General features: G+C 46.7%; 1 protein-coding gene across 1 annotated transcript in view; it reads left to right on the top strand.

The window, feature by feature from the left end:
• The window catches only part of HABP2 (hyaluronan binding protein 2), a 33,390-nt gene that overhangs the window by 7,224 nt on the left and 1,419 nt on the right, over window positions 1–24,747 (top strand). Inside the window, exons 2-12 of the mRNA XM_003787338.3 lie at window positions 6,444–6,480; window positions 12,847–12,957; window positions 14,418–14,525; window positions 16,074–16,190; window positions 16,810–16,929; window positions 17,417–17,588; window positions 18,560–18,657; window positions 19,717–19,960; window positions 21,042–21,184; window positions 21,913–22,047; window positions 23,488–23,633. Coding sequence (XP_003787386.1) covers window positions 6,444–6,480; window positions 12,847–12,957; window positions 14,418–14,525; window positions 16,074–16,190; window positions 16,810–16,929; window positions 17,417–17,588; window positions 18,560–18,657; window positions 19,717–19,960; window positions 21,042–21,184; window positions 21,913–22,047; window positions 23,488–23,633 — 1,431 coding nt within the window. The remainder of the gene's footprint in view (window positions 1–6,443; window positions 6,481–12,846; window positions 12,958–14,417; window positions 14,526–16,073; window positions 16,191–16,809; window positions 16,930–17,416; window positions 17,589–18,559; window positions 18,658–19,716; window positions 19,961–21,041; window positions 21,185–21,912; window positions 22,048–23,487; window positions 23,634–24,747) is intronic.

Genomic DNA, 24,747 nt, shown 5'->3' with positions numbered 1-24,747 from the left:
GATAGATAGATAGGAGATAGATAGATAGATAGGAGATAGATAGATGATAGGTGGATAGATAGATGATAGATAGATAGGTGATAGGTGGATAGATAGATAGGAGATAGATAGATAGATAGGAGATAGATAGATAGATGATAGGTGGATAGATAGATGACAGATAGATAGCTGATAGGTAGATAGATAGATGACAGATAGATAGGAGATAGACAGATGATAGATGAATAGATAGATGATAGATAGATAGGTGATAGGTGGATAGATAGACAACAGATAAATAGATTGATAGATAGATAGGAGATAGATAGATGATAGATGAATAGATAGATAATAGATAGATAGGTGATAGGTGGATAGATAGATAGGAGATAGATAGATAGACAGATAGATAGGAGACAGATGATATGTGAATAGGAGATAGGTAGATAGATAGATAGATAGGAGATAGATAGATGAATAGATAGATGATAGATGGATAGATAGATGACAGATAGATAGATAGGAGATAGATAGATTGATAGATGATAGATGAATAGATAGATAGGAGATAGATAGACAGATAGATGGATAGGAGATAGATGATAGATGAATAGATAGGAGATAGGTTGACAGATAGATGATAGATAGATGATAGATAGGTGATAGATACATAGATAACAGATGGTGATAGATACATAGATAGATAGATAGATAGATACATAGATAGATATAGATAGATATAGAGACATGTACACAATGGAATACAATTCATCTATAAACAGAAAGGAAAGTTTGATACATGCCACAACACGTATGGACATTGAAAATGTGATGCATAGTGAAATAAAGCCAGTCGTGAAAGGATAAATATTACAGGATTTCACTTACATGAAGTACCCCAAATAGACAAGTTCACAGCAACAGAAAGTGGGATAGGGGCTACCAGGGGCTGCAGGGAGGGAGGAATGAGGAGGTATTGTTTGATGGGCAGTTTATGTTGGCCATGATGAAAAAGCTTGGGGTAGAGAGTGATGGTTGTACAACGATGGGAATGTAAGAAGTGCCACTAAATGGTTTGCTTAGAAATGGTTAAACCGAAAACTATTACATATGTTTCACCACAGTTTTCAAATAAAAGGAATGCCTGGCTTGGCAAAGTCACTGATCCTGGTGTCTTTCAGGACAAGGTTCTCTTATCCTGGATAAGGTGATCCCGTGTCTCTGAGTCCTACTGATTTGTAGTGTAACTCCCTGGGGATGGGGGCACATAGGTCCAATCTATTTTGTCTCATCTTTAATCAGTGATTATTGCAACTCAGGCTGAAATGACATAGCTGTGTGGCAGCAGGAGCTGGAGCAGGAGGATGGAGCAGGAGGATGGAGTAGAACTCAACCCTGCCCTCTGCCACCTCCACCACTCGCTCTGGCCTGACTTCCTTGTCCAGCAATGGAGACTGGCCCTGCTGAGCCATGCACACTTGTCCTTGTCCCCCTTCCAGCTCAGCAGCTGTAGCCTCCCTTGGCCTGGTTCAGTTTCCTCCTACTCAGCTGCCTGTGGGGTAACACAATCCTTCCTTGGGGCTCGGAGGCATCTGGTCTCCCCCCAGGATGTGGTAAAATGTCCATGGAGGAAGGGATCACTGTGATCAGAGTCCCAGCCCTTTACTAACCAGGTAAAAGATTTCTCTGCTCTTGGTTCATTCTGAACTAACCCTTTGCCTGCCTGCCTCTCCCCCCCAAGGCAGATCTAGCTCCACCTCCCCCTGCTACCACTTTCTAATCCTCTAAGAACATTTTCCATCAACTAATTTCTAGAACATATCAACTCAGACTTTTAGCCTTTTTATTTTGTTTTCTGGAAGGTTGGAAATTCTAAAAGACAGAGAAAGAATCTGAGTTGAAATCATGTACTGGATTAAAGACAGGACCAAATAGATTAGATTTACATGCACGCACACCCCCAATCCCCCACCCCTGCCCTGGGAGATTATGCTGTAAATCAATAGGACCCAGAGACCTGGGATTTCTCTCTGCCCCTCCCTGTCCTCCTCCCTAACCAGCCCTATCCTTGAAGATAGCAGACTTCCAGACAAGCTAAGCTCACTTGTCGCTGGGGAACTTTGACATTGCTGAGGACCTTCCTAATCTCGAAGGTCAGTCGTGCTGAGCCAGGGATTCCTTCGGAAAGCCCAGGTGTAGAGTAGAAGGAACAGCAGTTGGGTCGAGGATGGTCTCTCTAAATCTGTTCAAAGCCCCTACTTTCCCATGCACAGGAAGTGGCAGTGTCCAGCCCTGTAAGAAGAGCTGGCCCAGCTGGGCTCACATGATGTTTTAGCTGAACCGAGGAATGGGTGTGGTGGGAGAAGTGGGCAGTGGTGCACACGCCTTTTGATCTGGGGGGAGAGATTTGTTAAGACATCCACCACAGTGGACAGGGTGAGGCTAAGTTGGACTTTGCACTTTCCCCAGTTGTCATGAGGGGCCTAGCGGCCTTCTCTGTGACCTGGCAGGCCTGGTCCAGTCTCTCTCTACAGGCCTTTTTATAAAGCTTTCCAAGAACAAGGCCCCCCGATATTTTAGCCTAGCTCAACACCCTGCCTCCTTTAAGGTTGGGGCCCTTTTGTTTCCTTCCCTTTGATCTCTGTTACAATTTATGCATGCTGTGCCTTCCTCGTGCAGCAGTGACAAGAAGCAAGCACTCTGATGTCAGACTGACTCTATCATGTCCTGGGTTTAGCATTTACCAGCTGCGTTATTTTGGGCAACTTAATCTCGGCAAACCTCAGTTTTCTCACCTCTAAAATGGACGTAATTATAGTACTTTAATCATCAAGCGTTATGTGCAATAAACCAGACAAAATGTATGTAAAAGCTTCAGCACAGCCTTGGGACACTGGCAGCCCTTATAAATGTGAACTGAGGTCATCATCTCTCCTTCCTCCTCATGTCCTTCGACTTCCGGAGCCCATCTTCCTCATTTCCAAGTCCCAGCTGTATGAGTTATTCCATCATTTTTTCCCTGTTTCTGTGGACAGGGTGGAAGAATGGGAGAAAAGGGGGTAATTATTGTGTCTGCCCTCCCCATTGCGTTTTGGGAATCCAGGTGTGGGGCATAAATAACTTGCTATTAGCCTGGCCTTTCCCGCATGGTCTCCAGGTATCCAGCCTGGGGTTTGGGCTGCCAGTTTCCATGCTTCACCATGGTCTCTGCGGGTGGACACAGTGAGATCCCTGTGACCCCCTGACATGCAGCTTGGAGGCAGCAGCATGAACCGGGAAGTCTCTGCTTGCTTATTGTTGGGTTTCCACCCGCCTGCTTGCTCCTGGGAAGGGCACGGCTGCCACCTGCTGGCTGTGGACAGCATGGCACCTGGCTGTCCCCCAGGCTCCTGCTGGAACCAAGATTGGAGCACTGGCCCAGACACAGGTCCTGGGGGGCTCTTCCCTGTTGGGCCCTGAGGAAGTGTGTTCCTCAAAGTCCTTTCTCCTATCCTGCCCACTTCTACAGGTATGGCCCTTCCTATTCATCTCAAAAAGAAGAATTCATAGAGAACCTGGCTGGAGACAGAGAGGGCATGCTCTAGGGTGGGCCAATGAGGCAGGGCGCAGGAACCAGGACGAAGGCACCACTGACTGGCCTTGATGAGAGAGAGATGGAAGAAGGGGTAACTGTGTCCTCAGCTTCCACTCTTGCCCCTTCTTGCTCCCAGAGAAGTCAATTTCATGTGTTGCCTGCTCATGTAGCCCAGTCCAGGGCCACCCCTGAGCCCTGAACTGCCCTTGCTCTGGCTGCCTTTCCATGACCAGTCCCCACCTCCACTCCCAGACAGAATGCCTGTCCTTATCTCACTGCCTGCAGAAACAGGGCTGGGGACTGCGAGGTCATTAGCCGGCAGCATGGTCCCAGGAATAACACAATGAATATTCTTCACCCAGATAGACGCAACAATTGTCAACATTTTGATATATTTGTGTTATCTCTCATTCTTGAGTGTGTGTGTGTGTTTGTTGAATGATTTGCATGTAAATTGCAGAGATTATCCTAAATATTTCAGCATGCATCTTTTAAGAATATTTTCCTACAAAACTAACATACCATTATTTACTTTCAAGGAATTTAATATCAACAGGATTATACCATTAGCATGAATCTGTATTTGAACTTCCCAGTTGTCTTAATGTCTTAGTCCATTTTGTGTTGCTATCAAGGAATGCCCAAGGCTGGGTAATTTATGAAGAGGTTCATTTGGGTCATAATTCTGATGGCTGGAAAGTCCAGGAGTGGATAACTACATCTGCTGAGGGCCTTGGTCTGCTTCCGCTTGTGATGGAAGGTGAAAGGGAGCTGGGCTGTGCAGAGATCACATGCAGAGAGAGAAAGCAAGAGAGAAGGGCAGGTGACAGGCTCTAGTTAACAACCAGCGCTTCCAGGAACCAACAGAGAGCTCACTCACCCCGAGGGAGGCCATTAATCTAGTCATAAGGGATCCCCATGTCCTAAACACCTCCCAGTAGGCCCCTCCTCCAACACTGGGGATCACATTTCAATACGAGGTTTGGAGGGAACAAACATCCAAATCGTCACACCCAGTAATGTCCTTTGTACCTTTGTTTTCAATCCAGGATCAAATCTGGGATCACACGCTGTATTTAGTTGTCATGTCCTTTAACAAAAAAACAGTTCTCCCATCTTTTTGGTCTTTTATGTGTTGACATTTTTGTGGAATCTAAGGCTAATTATTTTGTAGAATGCCCCACATTCTGGATCTCACAATTTCGATCTGTCATATTTCTTAGGAATAGATTCCGGATAAGCTTTTTTGCCAAGAATACTACCCATTGATGTTGTGTCCTCAGTACATCGTATCAGGATTTGTTCTTTCTTTTTATCTTTCTTTCCTAATTTATTATCTGCCTACTTCCCCCAAATCATTTAAGGAAGCCTACAGTAAAACAGAAAATTAAAAATTCTGCTGAGGGTAGAGAAAGCAAATACACCGAACTGTCTAGGTTGATGTGGGTCCTGGGAAGATGCATTGCATTGATCTCAGCTTTCTGGCAGCCAAGACCCAAAGGGGAATCTGTGGAATGACAGAACTTGCATTTTTTAAAATTAAGGGTCAGCAAACTTTGGAAAGTGCTAAATAGTAAATATTTGGAGCTATTCTTTCTCTGTTGGAACTATTCTGTTATTATAGCACAAAAGCAGCCATAAACCATACACAAACAATAAACATGGCTGTGTCCCAATAAAACTTTATTTATAAAAGCACAACTTCTGAACTTGACCCAGTGGCCCCAGTTTTCTCACTCCCGATTTAAATGAGAGAACATAGACTAGTTATTAAATGAGCAAAACTTTCTTTTTCTGGTTAAGTACTGCATATTAAAAGAACTATTTACATTATTATTTAGTTGTTCCACAAAACCTGTTTCCTTTTCATTGATACAAATTTATGGGGAGCATGTGCAATTTATGTTATAGTATTCAGCAAAAAAATTTGAAGAATGGCCTGTGTCAAGTATGCCAGGTATTGGGCATTAATACATCAATGACAAAGCAGACAAGATTCCTGCATCCCTGAGAGTCTGATGTGAGAGACAGGTGATGTACAAATAAACCAGTATAAAACTATATCCTATAATCAGGATCATGGAAGGAAAGAATGGGTCCAGTGACAAAATAATGAGGCTGGGGATAAGCTATGCTGATAAGGTATTCAGGAAACCTTCCTTGAGAAGATGACATTTAAACTGAGACTCAGTGAAGGTCATGAGGGAGGGCTTCTCAGCAGAGGGGATGGCAAGTGCAAAGGCCCTGAGGTAGGAGGAACTTTCCTTATACCATTTTGAAGCCAAGTATGGCTAAAGCTTAGTAAGGGGCAGTGGGAGGAGGTTTGTAGATTATAGCCATGGAGGTATTTGCATCTTATTCTAAGAACAATGGCAGTCTTTGGAGAGTTTTAAATGTCCATCTACCCTGGTCCCCCAGAGCTGTCTCCTGGGGAAAATGCCTAAATCTGAGTATGAATCCTAATCCTCAGCTGTGTGACCTTTGAGTCCAAAATTTCTCATCTGTAAACAAAGCTAGTGAAATCCTCCTGGTAGGGTTGTTATAAGAACGGAATGCAGCAGTGCACAATCAGGTGGAGAGCAGCTGCCAGTCACTATCATGTACCTGGGCAGACATGTTCGAGCACAAGGACAGGTGCACAGAAGTGCCATGAGTCCCTGTGGTGGAGACGGGCAATGCCACTCAGGGAGTGCAAGCAGTGCGGCATCTTCACATAGACCCCACCACCACCACCACCAACCCTGACTCAACCACAACCATCAGAAAGTGCCCATTGCTCCTGCACCCTGGCTCTGATCCTCTGTGGCTGACAGGCACTCAGCATGGCGCCCAGCTAGCTCGGTCATGCCCCTGTCTCAACCTCGCTCTGCTGTGTTGTTTTGTTTTTCAGTTCTCCTTGTTGTCTTTTCTCGAAGATCTGGACCCAGGTGAGTGTGTGGGTCATCCTGCGGCTTCTCACCAATCCCAGTCTGGTTCTAGAATGAAGAGAAGGGGACCTAAGCATGGGATGTCAGGCTGTAACTGATTCAGGTGTGTCACAGGCACTTTTGAGAATTTCCCAGAGTGCAATGCTTTGCACAGTTTTGAGTTGCTCACGGACATCCCTGGTGCCTGGTCTCGGGACCCCCTGGGAAAAACTGCTGGAGTCACCCAACTCCTTGATTTTATAGAGAAAGAAACTGATGCCCAGAGAGGGGAAGAAACTTGCTCCTGGTCACAGAGCACATTAGCGGCTGTTGTCAAATCTTCTCCTCTGCTTTGGGGAAACCCACAGATACTCTCAAAATGCCCCACTTACATATTCCTCCCCAATGCCACGGATGCTCTCCGATTGTGGGGGGCCAAGAGCCTGGCCCCAGGCTGGCTCCTGTGCCGCCCCACTCACTCCAGGCTGCTCCCAAGGCTGAGCCCCCCCTACTGGTGACAACTTCTGCTGGCACTTCACCAGGTCTCCTCCCCCCAGTTGGTTTGTTTCCTGCACCCCACCCAGTGGGTCCTGTCTCACATAGACTCTCAGTCCCACGGAGTCAGGTCCTCACCTTCTCCCTTCCCTGTTCCCTCTGCCTGGCACCCACAACAGTGCCCGGCCTAAAGGGCTAGTCCTTCGTGCCACGTCACCCCCTGACTCTGGGTCCCAGCCTCCCTTTGCTGCTCTGGGCCCTGGGGCAGAAGACTTCTCTTACTGCTCTGTCTGGCCAGAGGCCAACATTCCTGACTATAGGAACCTGGGCTGGGCACCCACAGGGGACCAGAGCCAGGCAGGCAGCACGTGAAGGCTGCAGTCACATCTAAACTTTGAATCACAGATTTATTTGCAACAAAGATGGCGGCCACCAGGCCAAATTCAGTTTGACAGCCAATATTCTCTACAGCAAAGCTCAGAATGGGCAGAATGACTTATGCCTGCACAAAGCCAGTAATGCCAGGTTTTCCTTTCCCCCCACGCAATCAGAGAGCATTTGTGGCATTGGGGAGGAATACACGAGTAGGGCATGAGGGGTTTTGAGCGTGTCTGTGTGTCCCCGAAGCCGAGGAGAGTATCTGACAACAGATTGTTCCCTTCCTCAGGAGGACCCCTTTTTGGAGGGATCCCCTTGCTGCCAGCCATGCCCTCATCCATACATGGAGTCCAGGAGGGGCCAAAACCAGGGGCAAGAAGAGCGGCTTCCTCCCCAGCCGTGAGCGTGGGCACAATTAAAGGGCTCCCTGGGCCTTGGCGTCAGAGGCACAGAGCTTCAGAAGATGTGGGGTGACAGAATGGAAGAAACAGGGGTGCAGAAGACTGATGGGCCTTACTCCCCTCACGTATCTGAAGAGCAATCCCATCCCTTGCCTATGAGGCAAACTTGTGGAAATCAGAAGTGTCTTTGTGTTAAGCTGCCAGAAGTTGTAAAAGATGCCTGCCATGAGGATGTGACCCTCTGGAATCGTACAGGGAACAACTTGAAGAACTGTAAGCAGTGGCCCTCATGAACGGGAATCACAGAAAAGGGAGCAGATTCGGTCTTTGTGTCTAGAAGGTTGACAGCTCTTGGGAAGCGATGAGTTCCCCATCACTGGAAGTGTTTAAGCACAGGCGGAAAAAAACATGACCACACACACATGGAGAGGGGAGCATCAGATTTAACATCCCGAGAAACGGGGCTTCCCGAGAACTCTGCCGACAGCTTCTGATGGCTCGATGAGTAGATGAAGGGACGCTGAAGCGGGCAGCTCCTGAGCTGTGGACTGCATCCCAGGGTATTTCGTCAGCCTCTAGCTGTGGCCTGGGATGAGACATGGGCAGGCCTTTCTGCAAAGAATAGATTAGGTATAAAAAACATCCCTGTTAGGTGTCTGATTTAATTTCACACAGGGGTTGGCTTTGATGGAATTTGTCAGATCCCTGCTGGCTCTAGAAAATAACGAGGTGAAGGCAACACGGAGCTCATGCCTATGGGCAAGCTGCTTCTGTGGCTGGTCTTGCTGGAGACGGAGCACCACAGGGCTTCTGGGGCAGAAGGCACCTAGCCACAGTCCCCAGTGGGTGGTGGAGAAGGAGGCCATCAAACAGTGCAGACTCTGCCCATGTCCCCAAAGCAGGTGACACAATAGCCAGCAGGCCTGTGGAAACGCCTCTTCAAAGCTGGCGTGGCTCTGCCTGGCAACACAGGCTGAGCCCATCCATCAGCTGTCCTGCTGCCTGCCAGGGAGGGTCTCTGCTGTGCTTGCCCCGTCAGCCAGATCGGAAGCATCAAATGCAGCTTGACAGGGTTGGGGTTTGGGGGAGGCCCTTGGAGGAGCTGTCTGTGCCGCAGTGATGGATGCTGCCAACAGGGACGACATTCCGGGGATTTTTATTCCGTTCCACACATCTGGCAAGCTCCTTAACCAGAGCAGCTGCAAAGCCCCCATCACAGGAACTCTGAGGTCTTCTGAGGGACCCCAAACACAGACCATGCTAACTCTGGTCAAGGGACCTTCGAGCATATGCTTAAGATTTCCCAATGGGTATTATTTCCTGAAAGCCAAAACCCATGGAGTTGCACGAAATCCAAACCCACAAGAGGTTCCAAGATAGTAAAAAGGCAAACAAGACTTGGGATTAGGTGGACTTGGGTTATGGTGCCACCCCCATTGGCCTTAGCTTTTCCTTAGCTGTAAAATAGGAATCATAATACCCTCGCCATAGGATTGTTTAGGGTTAGATAAGATGGAGTGCAACCACATTTGTTTAGTGTCTGATACATAGAAAACACTCAGTGTATTATAGCCTGCTATTAACTCCACATACTCTCACCATTCTTCCTGATAATTTCTGGAATTAGAAAGTATTAGACTGATAAGTTGTTTTTCTACAACCTACCAACTTTATGTCAGGCTGTGATCCTTCTCTACCCAGGAAGCATGTGGGAAAGTTTCTAGATGTCTACAGAACTCATCAGGCATTTTCTTTACTAAATACCTTTGACCCAAATCTCACATGGTTTTCTGTAAATTCCTCATTTGCTCTGCTTCAAGCAGACATTTCTTTCTTTCTTTTTTTTTCTTTCTTTCTTTCTTTCTTTCTTTTCTTTTTTTTTTTTTTTTTTTTTTTTTTTTGCTGTGTGCAAGGCAGAAAGTTGGGCCACAAAGGAAAAAGTCAGTCTGTCAAACACATGCATTAACTATACACGGGGTTCTTTGCTGGGCACGGTGGGGTAAACAGAGAAAAAAACAATGGAACTTACTCTTGCTCTTAAGAATCCACTCATCTACTTAGAGGAAACAAATCAAATAGACCAAGTAGCCAATAGAGAGCACTATCTGAGATCCAAACATCAAACCTGAAGCCCTCCAGCCAAGTTGGCCACGAAGGAATGCCCTTGTATCTAAAATTCTTTTCCCACCGACAACCCAGTATCAGTAAAGCTCTGCCAGTTTGTTATTGCTGCGTAGGGCACTACCCCAAACTTAGTGGCTTAAACCACTGACTATGTACAGAGTGGCCATAAAGTTCATGTGCAATTTTAAATTGCACACAGACTTTACCTCCACCCTGTACTTAGACTTAATTCTTTAGGCTGGCAATTTAGGCTGGGTTCAGCTGGGAAGTTCTTCTGGTCTGCATTAGGCTCAGATGATCTTGATTGGGCTTGCTCCCACGTCTGCAGTCAGCTGGTGGACTGGCTGAGGTCTCATTTTGCTGATCTTGATTGGTATTCCTCACATATCTGAGGCCTCTGCTTGGATCACTGGGCCTGCTGCTTTTCTCATATTCTTTTATGCTCTTGCAGAACCAAGAGTTGCAGGCCAAACTGTTCCCATGGCAGTTACAGGGGTGCAGGACAGAGAGAGAGAGAGAGAGAGAGAGCAAGTGTGAGCACAAGGCTTTGAGCTAGCACACCGTCCTTCCTCCACACATGTATTAACTAAAGCAAGTCCCAAGGTCAGCTTGGACCCAAGAAGTGGGAAAACTGACTCTATCTGTGGGTGGGAGTTGCTGCAAAGTCATATTGAGGAGTGTGGATATAGGAAGGGGTGGGGAATAGAAGCTACTTTTGTCATCAGATTGGCTCATACCAAACCAGGTTCCTAGTGTGGAACTTGAGGCCACCAGACTTCCATGTAGTGACTTTTAACTCTCTCGCCTCTTCATTCCCCTTTGATCTCTTTCCCTGGCTGGCTTTCTTTCTACCCACCTCAATCAAGGACCTGGATTCCAGAAAACAGAAGGCCTTGCTTAGCCTTGCTTAGCAGGAATATGATTCAAAATCTACATACTTTATTTCCTCTTAGCTTCAGGGAGAGATGAGGAGACCTTGTTAGTAGTGTGGATCGAGTCCTCTCATGGATATCGCATTCACCCCTCATTACCAGGAAAAGGCACACTATTCCTTTTACCTAAGAATCTTCCCCATTTCCAAATGTCTGCAAAAGGAGAAATTCTTACTGACCTAGCCAAGATTAGCCTGCCTGACCCCCAACCTGTGGGAGAAGCAGGAGCAAACCCAAGTGCACTTGTCTATAAACACTTATTGGGAAAAAACAAAAATACATTTTTCAAAGAAAAAGAAATCAATAAGCGATGCAATCGTCTCATTACCAGACCCCATTGTCTCTGCCAAAATGTCAGTTTGAAATCTTTCACGTCGAACTCAGGAAAATATATTTTTTTTCCTTCTCACTTCCTCGCTCTCTTTCCCTGCTTTGTCGTGCTGGGTGGAAGGAAACTTTATTTGCTCCAGGAAGACAATAGTCTTATCTTCAACCTAGATCCTCATCCCTGGAAAGGTGGCCTCCCCCAGGAGCATTTCCATAGTGGGGAAAAGCAGCTCGGGAGAAATAATGAGCCAGCCAAGGGAGTCTTGACTTGACACTGTGATAAATGAGGTGAAACTTTGGCAAGGAACCAGAGTTGGCGTATTCAAAAAAGAAATAAAAAGATAGTTCCATTTTAATGGGAAATATGAAACAGCCATTGTGCAAAAGTCGATTTTTCAAAAGCCAAAGAGATAAAGACCGTTACAGAATGACTGAGAGACGAGTGAGATAATGTGGTTGATAATCAGGCTTCCCTAAAGTGCCATCCTCCAGGCCATCAGCCGGCTCCGTGGGAGGCCGTTTCAAGTCAGCTATCTGCATGTGCTCCCGCTTCATTATCATATGCACCTCTGGACAGTTTCCTTGCAGCTTCAAACTTGCCACACTCCCGCCAGCCGGAGAGAGCAAAGTCAACCCAACTTTCTTCAAATCCCAAACTTCCACAAAACTACCAGCCACAGAGCAAGCAGCATCTCCCATGGCTCTAGAGAGCAAAGGACTTGAGTCCAGCCTCATCCACTCCTGCTTTTCCCAGAGACTGGCCCAGCACGAGGTTCACAGCTGAGGGTGACTCCATTCACGGTCTTATCTTTCAGTGGGCATGAGCCCGTGAACTTTCTCAAGGTCGTCCTTGGGCAATTCCTAATGAGCGGGCTGCATATTCAGTGGGGATGGTTGGCCCCGTTTTCCTGAGGGTAAGCGTGGATGTATTCAAGACAATATAAGATGCCAGTTGAAGCAGTCAAGTGAGTGAAATGTAGCCGTTTTATGAAGACAAACTGCCTTAGCTCATATCCTGTCATTTATTAGCTATGTGACCTTGGCCAAGTTACTCAGCCTCAGGGTTCTCAACTTAAAATAGAGTTTAAAAACTCCTAGATTTTTGTGGGAGTGAAATAAAATGGTGCATGTGAAGTGCTTAGCACAAGGCCTGCCATAGTAAAGGCCTCAATAAATAGTATCTGTTAGAATGACTCTATAGATAGAACTTGGAAGTACTTTGATGCCAAGACCTAAAGGAAAGTGAAAAGTTTCTTTGACTTCACTAAGCTAAGAGGACCACTGACGTCTCATGGAGAAATATTATTCACAGAAACTCCCAACCATGTGCTCGAGTGTCACGTGATGTGACCCTAGGCAGACACCATATAGGACCCTGGAAACCAGCTAGGCCCCCATCCTCTGCCTGCTGTTCAAAGATGAGAAAACCAAGGTGCCAAGAATACAGTTGACTATTCAAGGTCTCTGTGAGTGGGAAGGCAGGACTCGACTTCTTCTCCCCATTTCTAATCAGGTGCTCTTGACCCTACCAAGGCCTTACATCCCCCAAATGAAAAGGCACAAAGCCTGAAACCCTCCCACCCACCCCTGTCACTGTGAGGAGCTGAAAAGACACAGGATTCTTCCTTCAGGGCTTTGAACCATTTGGGAAAAAGGTGTTTGACTAGATAAAATGCTGACCTACTTGAGTCTGGTGATAGGCTTTCTATATCCTGTTCCCACCCCTGTAGATTGGACTCCCAACTACTATGAGAACAGCCCTGAATATTACGACGAGGAAGAGAATACCAACAGCACATCTGCCTACTCTGACAACCCCGACTGGTACTACGAGGAGGACGGTAGGTCCCACATCTGTCTCCTGGGGGGAGGGTGGCATGTCTGGAGGGGAGCGTATATGTGATAATTTGCAAGGGCCTCTATCTTTTTTCTTCTCTGACCAGCATCATAAAATAAGTATCAAAGAATTCACTGAGACGGGCTTCTTTGCCAGTTGGGATCATACACTGTAAGGATCATACACTGGGGAGGTTCTTAGATTCCACATCCCCTGCCCTCAAGTGACAGATGAAATAAGTGAGGCTAAGAGAGGTGCTGATTTGGTCAAGGTCATGCGGCAGGTTAACCCAGCACCACCCAGGTCTTTTGACACTGACTAGCGATCATGGTCAAAATCAGTCCCATAGCTCTTAGACTGCGGGTCAGGTCCTAAGTATGGCAGAGAGTCTGCATTAGTGTCCAGTGCCAGACTGCAGCGTTCAACAGTTTGGCTTTGGGACTTTCCTTCCCTCTGCCTTTGCTGTGATTTTCTTTCACCTCTCACTCTTCAGAAGCTTTCCACAGCTGTTAAGGGGTATGTGTATGTGTGTACCCCACATGTGTGCCTCTACCACGCTTTTGTTTTTTGTGTGGCTTCTTAACCCAAGAAATGGGACAGAAAGGAAAATAAGAATCTGCGCCCAAGCGAGGCCATGTGACTAAACCAGGAGAAGGACGGGGAAGCACTTAGCAGCTGGAATAAAAGCTGTGTAACTGTGCGAAGTGGCCTGGAAGGCAGGGCCAAGATACAGGGCACCGGGGAACATCAGAAGGAACCATCAAAACAAGAGCTGGGCCCAGGGATCCTAGTTCCTGAACCAAAGAGCAATGTGTGTGAACAGAAGGATAAAGAATTCCCCAAGGGAAGAGCCATTCAGACAACCATGAAAAGCCAAAGGCACAGATGAAATATGACAAAATCTAACTGAACAAGTAGTTGAAGAAAGATGAAGGCCACTGGGTCATTTCCTCCTCGCCGCCGATTCTTCTGTCACCCTCTTGCCTTTGGTCTTCTCTCCTGATGTTCAGAAAGCTCGTGTTTCATTAGGGGTGGGTTTTCTTTCCCCAATCCTGACCTCCACCCCTGGGCACTGGAAGTAGGGGAGGTCTTCAGGCTTGTGAAATGCCTTCAGCATCAGAGACAGACCCCGTGGCACTCCCAGCAAGACTGGGAGGAGAAAAACAGAGATGAGGCAAAAGGGGAGTTTCTCAATGAGAAAAGGCCCCATCCAAAGCCACGCCGAGGGGAGACAGCCACGGTTCCTTCTCGCTGCTCCTCTGACTCACCTGCATCCCTCTCTGGTGGGGTGACTGCAGTTTTTCTTGCAGTTTAAGGACAATGTATGTTTTTCTCCTTTTCCCCAATCATTGACTATACAGTTCCTTCCCTTGTTTGGGGGCAGAAGACTGACATTAGATGAACAAGTGGGGACTTTCCACCTGCTGTCCCTTACCAATATTGATTTCTATCTGTGTGTCCTAGATGCGTGCCAACCCAACCCCTGTGAACATGGTGGGGACTGCCTCACTGATGGGACCACCTTCACATGCAGCTGCCCAGCCCCTTTCTCTGGGAACAAGTGTCAGAAAGGTGAGTGCATCTCATTAGAGTCTGTCTACCCTCTGAATTAAACAAGAGGCAATTCCTCCTCCAGCTGTAGGGGTGAGGAGCAGCCGAGTGATCCCATAGAAAGGATTAAAACTGCAGGTATTGTATCCTGCATGAGGGATTCCTCTTCAGGGTCCCAGGCAGCATCCCACTGAATCCTCACCCCTGCATTGTGAGAAAGAACTAGGGTCTTCACTCTGCAGATGCGCAGATTGAGGCCAAGAGGGGATAAGAGCTGGACTCCAAGCAAGAGGTACTCCAAACTCAGAACTTTGTGTTTAGAGTGTTTGACTAACTACAACAGAGAAAGAGTGTCCTTGCATGGAAGAGGATCTCAGGGGACGTAAGGCTTAGCTCTGTTAGAGAAAAGGAGCCCAGAGATTGCAGGGGACTTGCTCATGGTCACACAGCTAGTTAGGTGTAGAACAGACATTACAGTCCATGCTCTTTCATCCTGACATCCTCACTGTGTCTGCCTTTAGTGAGCTCTTGTAGGCCTAACATGAGGCTGTGGGATAAAACATCAAGAATAGATATTGCATGGCCTAAGTGTACCCCTAGAGAGAGACTGGATTGTTTCCAATCTGGCAACCGTGTAACTGTGGGTGGGAGGCAGGAAGTCTGTGTGTATACACACACATACATAAGACTCTTCCTCCCGCTCTCTCATATAGGGCTTTGTGTTTGACTTCTTTCCTCTGTCTCTGCTTTACTTATTCCCTTCATTTTCCTTTCTTTTCCTTCTTTCTTATTTCCTTCCTTCCTTCCTTCCCTCTTTCTCTTTCTTCTTCTTTTTTTTTTTTCAGAGTGTCCCTCTGTTTCTCAGGCTAGAGTGCCAAGGTGTCAGTCTAGCTTACAGCAACCTCACACTTCTAGGCTCTAGTGAACCTTCCTGATTCAGCCTCCCAAGTAGCTGGGACTACAGGTAGTAGTCGCAATTCCCTGCCAAATTTTTTTTCTATTTTTAGTAGAGAGGGACTCTCACTTTGCTTAAGCTGATCTTGAACTCCTGGGCTCAAGGGATCCTCCCACCTCAGCCTCCCAGAGTGCTAGGATTACAGGCATGAGCCACCACAGTTGGTCTTTACATTTAAGTCCATAAATTACTTCAGTAGATGTTTCAGGATGGTAGGGGCTATTGGGGATAAACATGATATCAGGGCTTATCTCTCCCCTTCCCAGAAAAAAGATGAAACTACGAATGGAGTATAAAATCAGCTGTAAAATGGAGAGACTAAAATAAGACTGTGCTTGATGAAGATGTAAAAATTATCAAAGCTTTTATTAAGATATAAAATAAAGAAAAGACTACAAGCACCAGAAGGAACACGGGAAGGGATCACTCATGGTCCAAGGATAAGAGAGGAGAGAAGCCTTGTCCTGGTGTGGTGTGGCATTTCAGCACCATGGACAAGGCCACACGCGCTCTGGCAGCCACCCCCACTCCCCAAAAGTACCGTACAAGTATCACTCTATGTAAAATGGGTCCCAAATACTGTCCTGTGCTTTGTCTCCATGAATCTCTTACAGTGCAAAACAAGTGCAAGAACAACCCATGTGGCCGGGGCCAATGTCTCATTACCCAGAGTCCTCCTCACCACCGCTGTGTCTGTAAATATCCTTACACAGGTCAACACTGTTCTAAAGGTAAGTGGTGGAGGCCCCTTCCTTGCCAGGCTTTCTCTGCCCTGGGTCATTCCCGAATCCTACTGTGTAAAAGTCCAGATGCATCTGGTGATTTCAGGGCATCCAAGATGGCCCTTTTCATGAGGATTTCTAAAGATTCAGGACCCCTGGAAAGCCCAGTGGAAATTGACTAATCTATGTCCTTTCCAGTCTGAAAAGAATAATGCTGAAATTCATTTTCTCCAGGAAGTAGGTCCTGATTGATTCTTGAGAGGGGCCATATAGGGAAATTAATACATATCGAGTCACAAGTCAGACACTATTGCAAGAGACTTACATTCTCTCTCGAATTCTCCCAAAAACACATCAAGGAAGAGGTTTACAGAAGAAGGATCTGACATTTAGAGAGATTCACTAACTTACTCATGGCCACGTGGCTATCAAGGGGCAGAGCCAAGGTCAGCCCAAGGCGCATCTGTACATTTGTTAGAGTGTCAGTAGGTCTGTCTTTTGCCTTTGGTGACCCATGTTTTGTGAAAGGATGGACAGCAGAAGAGTGCCACCAGTATCCCCTGTCATCTCAGCTGTAGGCTGCACCTCCTTCTGAAGAACCTTCCTGGCCCCATTCCTGTGTTCACAGTGGCTCCTGTGTGCAGGCCAAACCCCTGCAAGAACGGTGGCACCTGCTCCCGGAATAAGCGGAGATCCAAGTTCTCCTGTACCTGTCCTGACCACTTCAGGGGCAAATTCTGCGAAATAGGTATGGGTCTCTACCACCACATCAGAAATTCAGGGCAACAAGCTTCTGGAATCATTTTCTGTTTGGGTTTTGTTGCCACAATGTGGTTCAAGTTAAGTCCCCCACATTATACTATTGCCTCAGTCTTCCGACCTAAGGGCATGGGGTATATTTGCTCCATGTAAAGAAAGTAATAAACTGTGATATAGTTCAGGCAAAGCAAATTACCAGGGCATCCCTTGGTCTCAGCCCACCCATCAATTCTTATGTGAGCCCAAATTAAGGGAACTAAGCTCCCACCTTCCACAACCACTATAGATTTTATGTTTTTAAGTAGGGTTAATTGCTGAACATTCAAGCACCTTTGGTCTAAAACTTTGTGGTCAAATCTTAAGGTGATAAATATTGAGACCTGGTCCTATTAGCACTTGATACACCCACCAAGCCCTTTCTGATAGCTGTGTGCCCATTGCTATCAGTTCTCACATCCCTGCCTGCTCTCTCCGAGGTCCTGATGACTGCTACGTTGGTGATGGCTACTCTTACCGAGGGCAAGTGAGTAGGACAGTCAACCAGCACTCGTGCCTTTACTGGAACTCCCACCTCCTCTTGCAGGAGAATTACAACATGTTCATGGAGGATGCTGAGGACCATGGCATTGGGGAGCACAACTTCTGCAGGTCAGAATTATCTTCTTCTCTGTGCTCACTCCCGGTCACTTGATTTTAAAACAGATCATTGAAAGTCATCAGCCTTCTTTCCGGCAAGATTTTCCTCCACTGGATAGGTGAGGTGATGCTGCTATAACAAACAATCCCCACGTCTCAGTGGCTCAAGAACATCAAAGTGTATTTCTCACTAATAACAATGCGTGTGTCATGTGGGTTGGTGGTGGTGATGAATTGGGATTCAGCTCCACAAGTTCAAAAGGACAAGAAGAGACTGGAAAATGGAACATAGCTTTTTTACTACCTCAATCTAGAAGCAAAATAGTCACAGGGCCCCACCTAATTTCAATGTAGAAATGTAGAGGAGGAGATAGAATGTGTGTTGGGTATTTCAGTCTCTGCCCTAAGGATGTTCAGGCTTTCCCATGTGAGGACAATGCCAGCACCCTCCCTGCTGATGACCCTACCTAACTTCTTCCCCTTATGCTGGTTTCTACCCACTGCTGTGTCTCTAATCAAGGCCAATGACTTAGATGAGTCACATAGCAGTGATAGAGGTCCTTTGCGCAAAACACTAGTCACCTTCTACTTCATGGAACTATCTTCAGGGGCCCTGTCAGCCACCTTCCTCTGAGGATTCCCAAACCTTTCTAAGAGGAAACCCACTCTCACCATGTTTTTGTTGCTACTTTACTTCTCTGGCAAAGAAGGGTCTTCAGCAAGGATCTCATTTCTTTTTCCACAAAAAAACTCGATATTTCCCATGGATCTGGCACAAGACTTGTGAACTATTCCTCAGTCCATGGGATTGTCCTTTGGAAGTTAAAGTTTTGCCAAAAAGCCTATGACCACTCTTCCATGCCAGGATTTGTTAACAAGCCTCAGGATTCAAAAGGAATTTGGTCCCAGAAGGGGTATAAGAGCTTGGCACCCACTTATACAAAGGTTCTAGTGACTATGAGTTATTTTGGTTTGTATTTTAGAAACCCAGATGGAGACAAAAAGCCTTGGTGCTTCATTAAAGTTGGCAATGACAAGGTGAAATGGGAGTACTGTGAAGTCTTGGCCTGCTCAGCCCAAGGTGAGGCTCCAGCTGCCCAGAGGCTCCAAGGGTGGGAAGGTTGCAGATCCTTAGAATAACTTCCTGGTGCCCCACCCCCTGCCCAGCCTTCTCCCACACCTGCTCTATCAATTTCCATCCCAATGCCAATCTAACTCCCAACCCTCTGCTCCCTCCAGATGCCATGCAGCCTAGATACCTCTGTAAGCTCAGGCCAGGTGGTTCAGCTGTGAGTTTATATTCCTGGCTCCAAGTCAGTGCATCCAGCAGATATTTACCAAGGGCTTTCTATGTGCCAGACACTACACCAGGCCCTGGGTATACAGTGGTGATAAAACATTGGCTGAGCCCCCATGCAGTCTGTCCTGGCACTCCTCTGGGCCCACAGATGATGGAATGATGTACCCTCCTACCTTGACCCATGGGAGTTTCTCCCTGAACAGTTTCACATCTGCATCTTTGCTCTTATGGTTGCCTCTGTCTGGAATACTCCATCACATATCTGCTCTTGTCCATATCCAGCCATTCTTGGAGAACCAACTCAAGTATCCCCTCCTCTAGGAAGTCCTCCTTGATCTGTCAAGTGAAGTGTTGTCTCTTCCTCCTTACAAACCCCAAGAAATAAATCAAGGCACTACCCACATTACCCATGAACACTTACTGCTCTTTCCTCTTATCACAGTCATCTGTGCAAGTGTCTTATCTAACTTCTCCTACGTTATCTGGATATCCAGCCATTTACACTGAAAAAAAAATCCCAACTATGTGTACATTAGTGAATAACTAGCTGATACATACCCATTGATGGATATATATACTTACATTCACATTGATGTGTGTGTGTACACATTGATACTAAGAATAACATGCTTTGAAACAAGAAGTCTTCCTTGTTAATTCTATAGACTTGTTTGATGTTAATCAATACACTCAGCAAGTATCCTTTGTGCACCTACTTCATGCCCACCTCTGTGCACTAGTGTGTTCCCCACTCTAGGCCCTTGCTGGTCACTGACCAGGTCCTTCTTTGGGGATAGAAGGAGGGTGAATAGAGTGACATGTGTTTCTTGTGTCCTGCAGACCTCACGTACCAACAGGAAAACCCGACTGAGCCCTCAGGGTTTGAGTCCTGCGGGAGGACTGAGATAGCAGAGCGGAAGATCAAGAGGATCTATGGAGGCTTTAAGAGCACGGCGGGCAAGCACCCATGGCAGGCGTCCATCCAGACCTCTCTGCCTCTGACTGTCTCCATGCCCCAGGGCCACTTCTGCGGGGGATCACTGATACACCCTTGCTGGGTGCTCACTGCCGCCCACTGCACTGAGTAGGTGCCCATTGGGGACAGAGACCAGGGTGACTTGAGAGTACAGTGGTGCCCTCTCTTTTCCTTTTGAGCAGCGTCTTGGTAACTCTCGCAGGACTAAGAGATTTATCTAGCTCTAAGGGTGGAAGAGTGGCTGCTTAAAACCAAATGGAAAACAGCTACCGTGTCTCGAATGATCACCATGGGCATTGTGTGTATTACATGATGTTTAATCCTCAACTTTCTACTGGAAGACAAGCTAAAGGGAGAGAGGGGGGTTTTATCTGTTTTATTACTTGTAGAATTTCCAGTGCCTCAAGCAGGTCTCTTTGTGCCTAGCAAGGGTCAGTAAATATTTGTGGAGAGAAAGAGTTTATTGTTATTCCCCTTTCATAAGTGAGAGCTCTGAGTCTTGGGAAGGTTTAACACCTTGCCTGAAGTCATGTGGACAGGAAGCAGGCGGATGAGATGTAAATCCCATTCTGTCTGCTTCCTTAACCTCTTGTGAACTACTCCATATTTCATGCCATCACCAAAAGCCTTCTGGGTCAGGTGTCTTTAGCCAGGCCTCCTGTGTGCCTCAGAGATGCAAGCAGCTTTTGGGGAGCTAAGAGTCATAAGCTCCTAGTTCCCTGTGTTCGTGGTCAGAGCTGGCCCCATGAAGCCCAGGTTTGGGAAGTAGCCTTGAAGGGCTTCCAGTCCATCTTGTGATTAAATTTCTTCTGGGATTTTAGGAGGTGCTCCCCAAGAGATATTAAGCAAGCAAACATTAGCACTGGCAGAGATTTTAAAAGATTTGCTCAAGATGGCAGTGGCTGTTCTTTCACAAGTCCCAGGGAGAATGGGAAGTCTCCCCAAAAAGTGGGATAAAAGTTCTATCAGGAGTTCACTTCCATTAATAAAGCAGTTTCCTCTTATCTTCGTATCTGGACCCCACAGCAGTTTCTGTGAGTGAGACAAAGATTACAGATGAAGAGGCCAGGGCCAAGAGGTCGGGGGCTTTGTCAAAAGTCACCCGGCCCATCAGGAGCAGAGCCGGGGTTTGGCTTCAGTCTCACATTCCAGGGTTATTTTCTGACCATTTTATTTTCTTATCTTGCAGCATAAAAGCTAAACATCTGAAAGTGGTGCTAGGGGACCAGGACCTGAAGAAGACAGAATTCCATGAGCAGAGCTTTGGGGTAGAGAAGATATTCAAGTACAGCCACTACAATGAACGGGACGAGATTCCCCACAATGACATTGGCAAGTCTCTCTATCGCGGGTTTGCTGTGGGTCTTGAACCTGAGGCTTGATTCTAGAAGGTGTTTGTGGTCACTTTGGTCCCCTGAAGATCCTGTAAGGTGGAGAATATATTCCTGGTCTTTTTAGAGCTAAGAGTGTGTATTGGTGTTGTGGCTATGTGGGCACATGCACTTATATTGAGAGGCAGAGATGCTGCGAACGTTGTGCCGTGAATGAGCTTGGCTTTGAATCCCGGCCCCCTGACTTCCTAGCCAGGGGCTGGTCACTTGCCCAAGCCTCAGTTTTCTCTTGTGTAAATGGGGACAGTGATGTGCATGTTAAGTAGTGACAGGATGTGTATACAGTGACAGACGTGCTTGGGTGCAGAGGCGCTGATGTTCTTAAGCCACTGGCTGCTCAGCTTTCTGCTCCGTCTCCCTTCACAGACCCTGACCTTACTCTCCTTCCTTGTTAGTTCCTTTTTCACTTACAGTCTGTTTTTTTTTTTTTAATGGATTAAGAATGATTTTGAACTCCATTATTATTTCTCGGTATTACTCTCAGTCTGAAGCCATACTCCTCCTCAGGTGGAAGTTCAGAACATGAAATGACCAAGGAAAATGTTTTTCAGGAGTGTGAGGTGGGGTGGGGTAGGAGGGGATTTGCTCCAGTCTCCTCCCAAGGTAAGTCCACACTGATGCTTCTCTGACAAACAGGCAACATTATACCCTCTTTTTCTCCCCACCTAGCTTTGCTCAAGTTAAAGCCAGTGGATGGCCACTGTGCTCTGGAATCCAAATATGTGAAGACCGTGTGCCTCCCCGACGCTCCCTTTCCCTCTGGGACCGAATGCCACATCTCTGGCTGGGGAGTTACAGAAACAGGTGAGTCCAGCTTGCATCCTCCCGTGACTCAGGCCAGCTGCCTCAGCCAGAGGAGAAAGGGCCAAACTCCAGCCCTCTTTTGAACTTCAAGTGTTATATTCAGAATGTATGATCAAAAGAAAACTTCTGCCTTGTTGCTCAAGCTCTAGTTAAATCTCATCACCTGTTTCCTCGACCCTTCCTGATCTCCATGTCTGCCCCTGCCCCTGCCCCTGCCCCTGGGTACTTGGTTTTTATCAAGCATTGACCCTGGATCCCTCTTTTCTTCCTTTGACAGATTGGAAAGAGAATTTCCTAGAAAAAAAAAAACATAAATTTTGGAGTCAGACAGACTTGAATTAGATTCTTGGCTTTTTCACTGAACAAGTGATTTTTAGTTTCCCAATAGTTACCTCCGAGGTTTGGAATCATGATCAGAGGAGATGATAGGGTTCTACAGAGATATTCACTAAGTGAGGTCCTGGAGGGCAGAGGGCAGGCTTCGTTCATCTCTGTCCCTCCCATGCTGCTTTGGTCAGGACCATCAATAGAATTGATGTTCCATATTGTTAAGTCAAGCTATTGATTTGGCTTTAGCGTTTGGTCTTATCCAAAACAGTAACCTAACAGTCACTTTCTTCATAGTACTGGCAAGACTACATCTTCTACCACAAAAAATTCAGAGGAATATTTCAAGTCTTTCCCAAATACTCAAAATATATTTCCCTTCCTTCTCAAATCCTGTCTTTAATAATGGACAGCAAGAATCACTTTAAATAGGTCTACATTGATGAAGAAAGTACAATATAATATACAAGTTTGTCAGACGCTTTGGGAAAGGAGATTTCTGGCTAGTTTGATTTAGAGTCAACAGGAAACTGTTTTTGTAGCCACCTTCCTTGTGGTCCATCTGAACCTTTCAACTTCAGCTCTGTTCAATATGGTCTGGTCAGTGTGGTGATGTCTTAGATGGGGATCTCATGGGGCCTCTAGAATTATTTTGTTTCTCATGAATAGGCCTCTAGGACTTTATGTTCAAAGTCAATGATATGTTTTGATCAATTGCATCATCTTTGGGGGTGGTGGGGAAATGCTGCTTTAGGAAGACCAGGGCACAAAATCCATCCAGCCATTCATTCATCCACTAAGAATCTGCTCTGTGTCAGCCCTTTGGTGAGGCATAGGAAATTTTAAAATGGTTATGACACCATCTCTGTCCTCCCGAACCTCATGGTCTCATTGGGAAGATAGAAAAGGGAAACAAACACTCTGGAGCACCATGGTCAGTGCAGTAGTTAGTCAGCACAAGCCTAATGTGGGCTGCACGCAAGGCTTTCCTGCCTGTCTCCTGGGAAAACCCTTTACTGAGCTGAGAGACAGTGGCCTATTCTTACTACCACCAGTTTCTGATGGAGCGCCACCTTGGTCCCTACAGCAATGACTCTTTTCTCCACTCCACAGGGGAGGGGTCCCGCCAACTCCTGGACGCCAAAGTCAAGCTGATTGCCAACACTCTGTGCAACTCCCGCCGACTCTACGACCACATGATCGATGACAGCATGATTTGTGCAGGAAACCTGCAGAAACCTGGGCAAGACACCTGCCAGGTCAGAGACTCCACATGGTGCTTGGACAAGGACAGGTTCATGGGATGACTGGGCACAGAGGCCCCTTACAGCCCAGGCTGGGAGTGACTTTACTTGTTAGAAAGCTAAGGCACAGTCAGGGAACGTCTGTCCCTGCCACATCTGGATACACGTCAATGCAAGGTGACCAAACATAATGACCACAGGGGTCACTTTTTCTACATTATCTTATTTAATTCTCACAGGACTCTGGTGGAGGGGATGTCATTGTCACCATGTTACAGATGTTTAGGGAATTTATCGTGGCTGAGAGCCATTGGATGGTGAGGGTCATGGCTAGAATCTGAACAACAAGGTCCGTGGGACAACACAGCCTGTGCCACATTGCTCTGCTGTGTTCAAATAGGAAGAAGGTACTTCTGGTCTCAGCGTTGGGGGGCTTGTCTGAAAAATCCCAGTGAACAGGAAATGTCCAAAGAAACAGTGGTTAGAAGGAAAAAGATGTGAGGCCTAGAATTTCATAATATTATTGGGTTTGTGTGTATGTGTCAGAGAGAGAGACAGAGAAAGAGAGAGAGATTTTGCCCTAGCAAATTTCATGGCCCTAGGGACTGCCTGACTCTCCCCTCCCTCAAGACCCCCCAGGATAGGACTTTGGGAACCCCAAGCTGCTGATGCCTGTGACAACCCAGAGAGTTAGAGAAATAGAAGAAGGTGACTTCACCAACTGGTGCCAAAGTGACCTCAGGTCCCCGCCCCAAGTCAAAGTCCATTCCCCATCATCCCTGTCTCTGCAGGGATCACACCACACAGGACACATCCTTCTCCAACTCCCAGGAACATCAGAGTTAGAATTTTCTGCCTATCGTCCTCAAAATCCATCCAGATGTCCTGGAAAACCCAGCATGTCCACATTCAAATCCTGGCTGCCTGATGAAATCTCCCTACAGAGGGACCCCACAAGGGTTGGCCGGCCTTGAGCCCACTATAAGGCCAAAATCAGGGGCTCTCCTTCTAGGGTTTGTGGTTCTCCTGGGCCCCCATCTCTTCTTAGGGGCCCTGAAAATTCATATGCTCAGAGGAGGGCATGGCCAGGTACATGCCATTTTCCCTAAGCTTCTGGAAGATGAGTTAA

This window comes from Otolemur garnettii, unplaced genomic scaffold (genome assembly GCF_000181295.1).
Source record: "Otolemur garnettii isolate 467f Iridium unplaced genomic scaffold, OtoGar3 scaffold00021, whole genome shotgun sequence".
Classification (NCBI taxonomy): Eukaryota; Metazoa; Chordata; class Mammalia; order Primates; family Galagidae; genus Otolemur; species Otolemur garnettii.
Note: the sequence above shows the minus strand (reverse complement) of the source record. Positions and strands in the feature narration are given on the sequence as shown.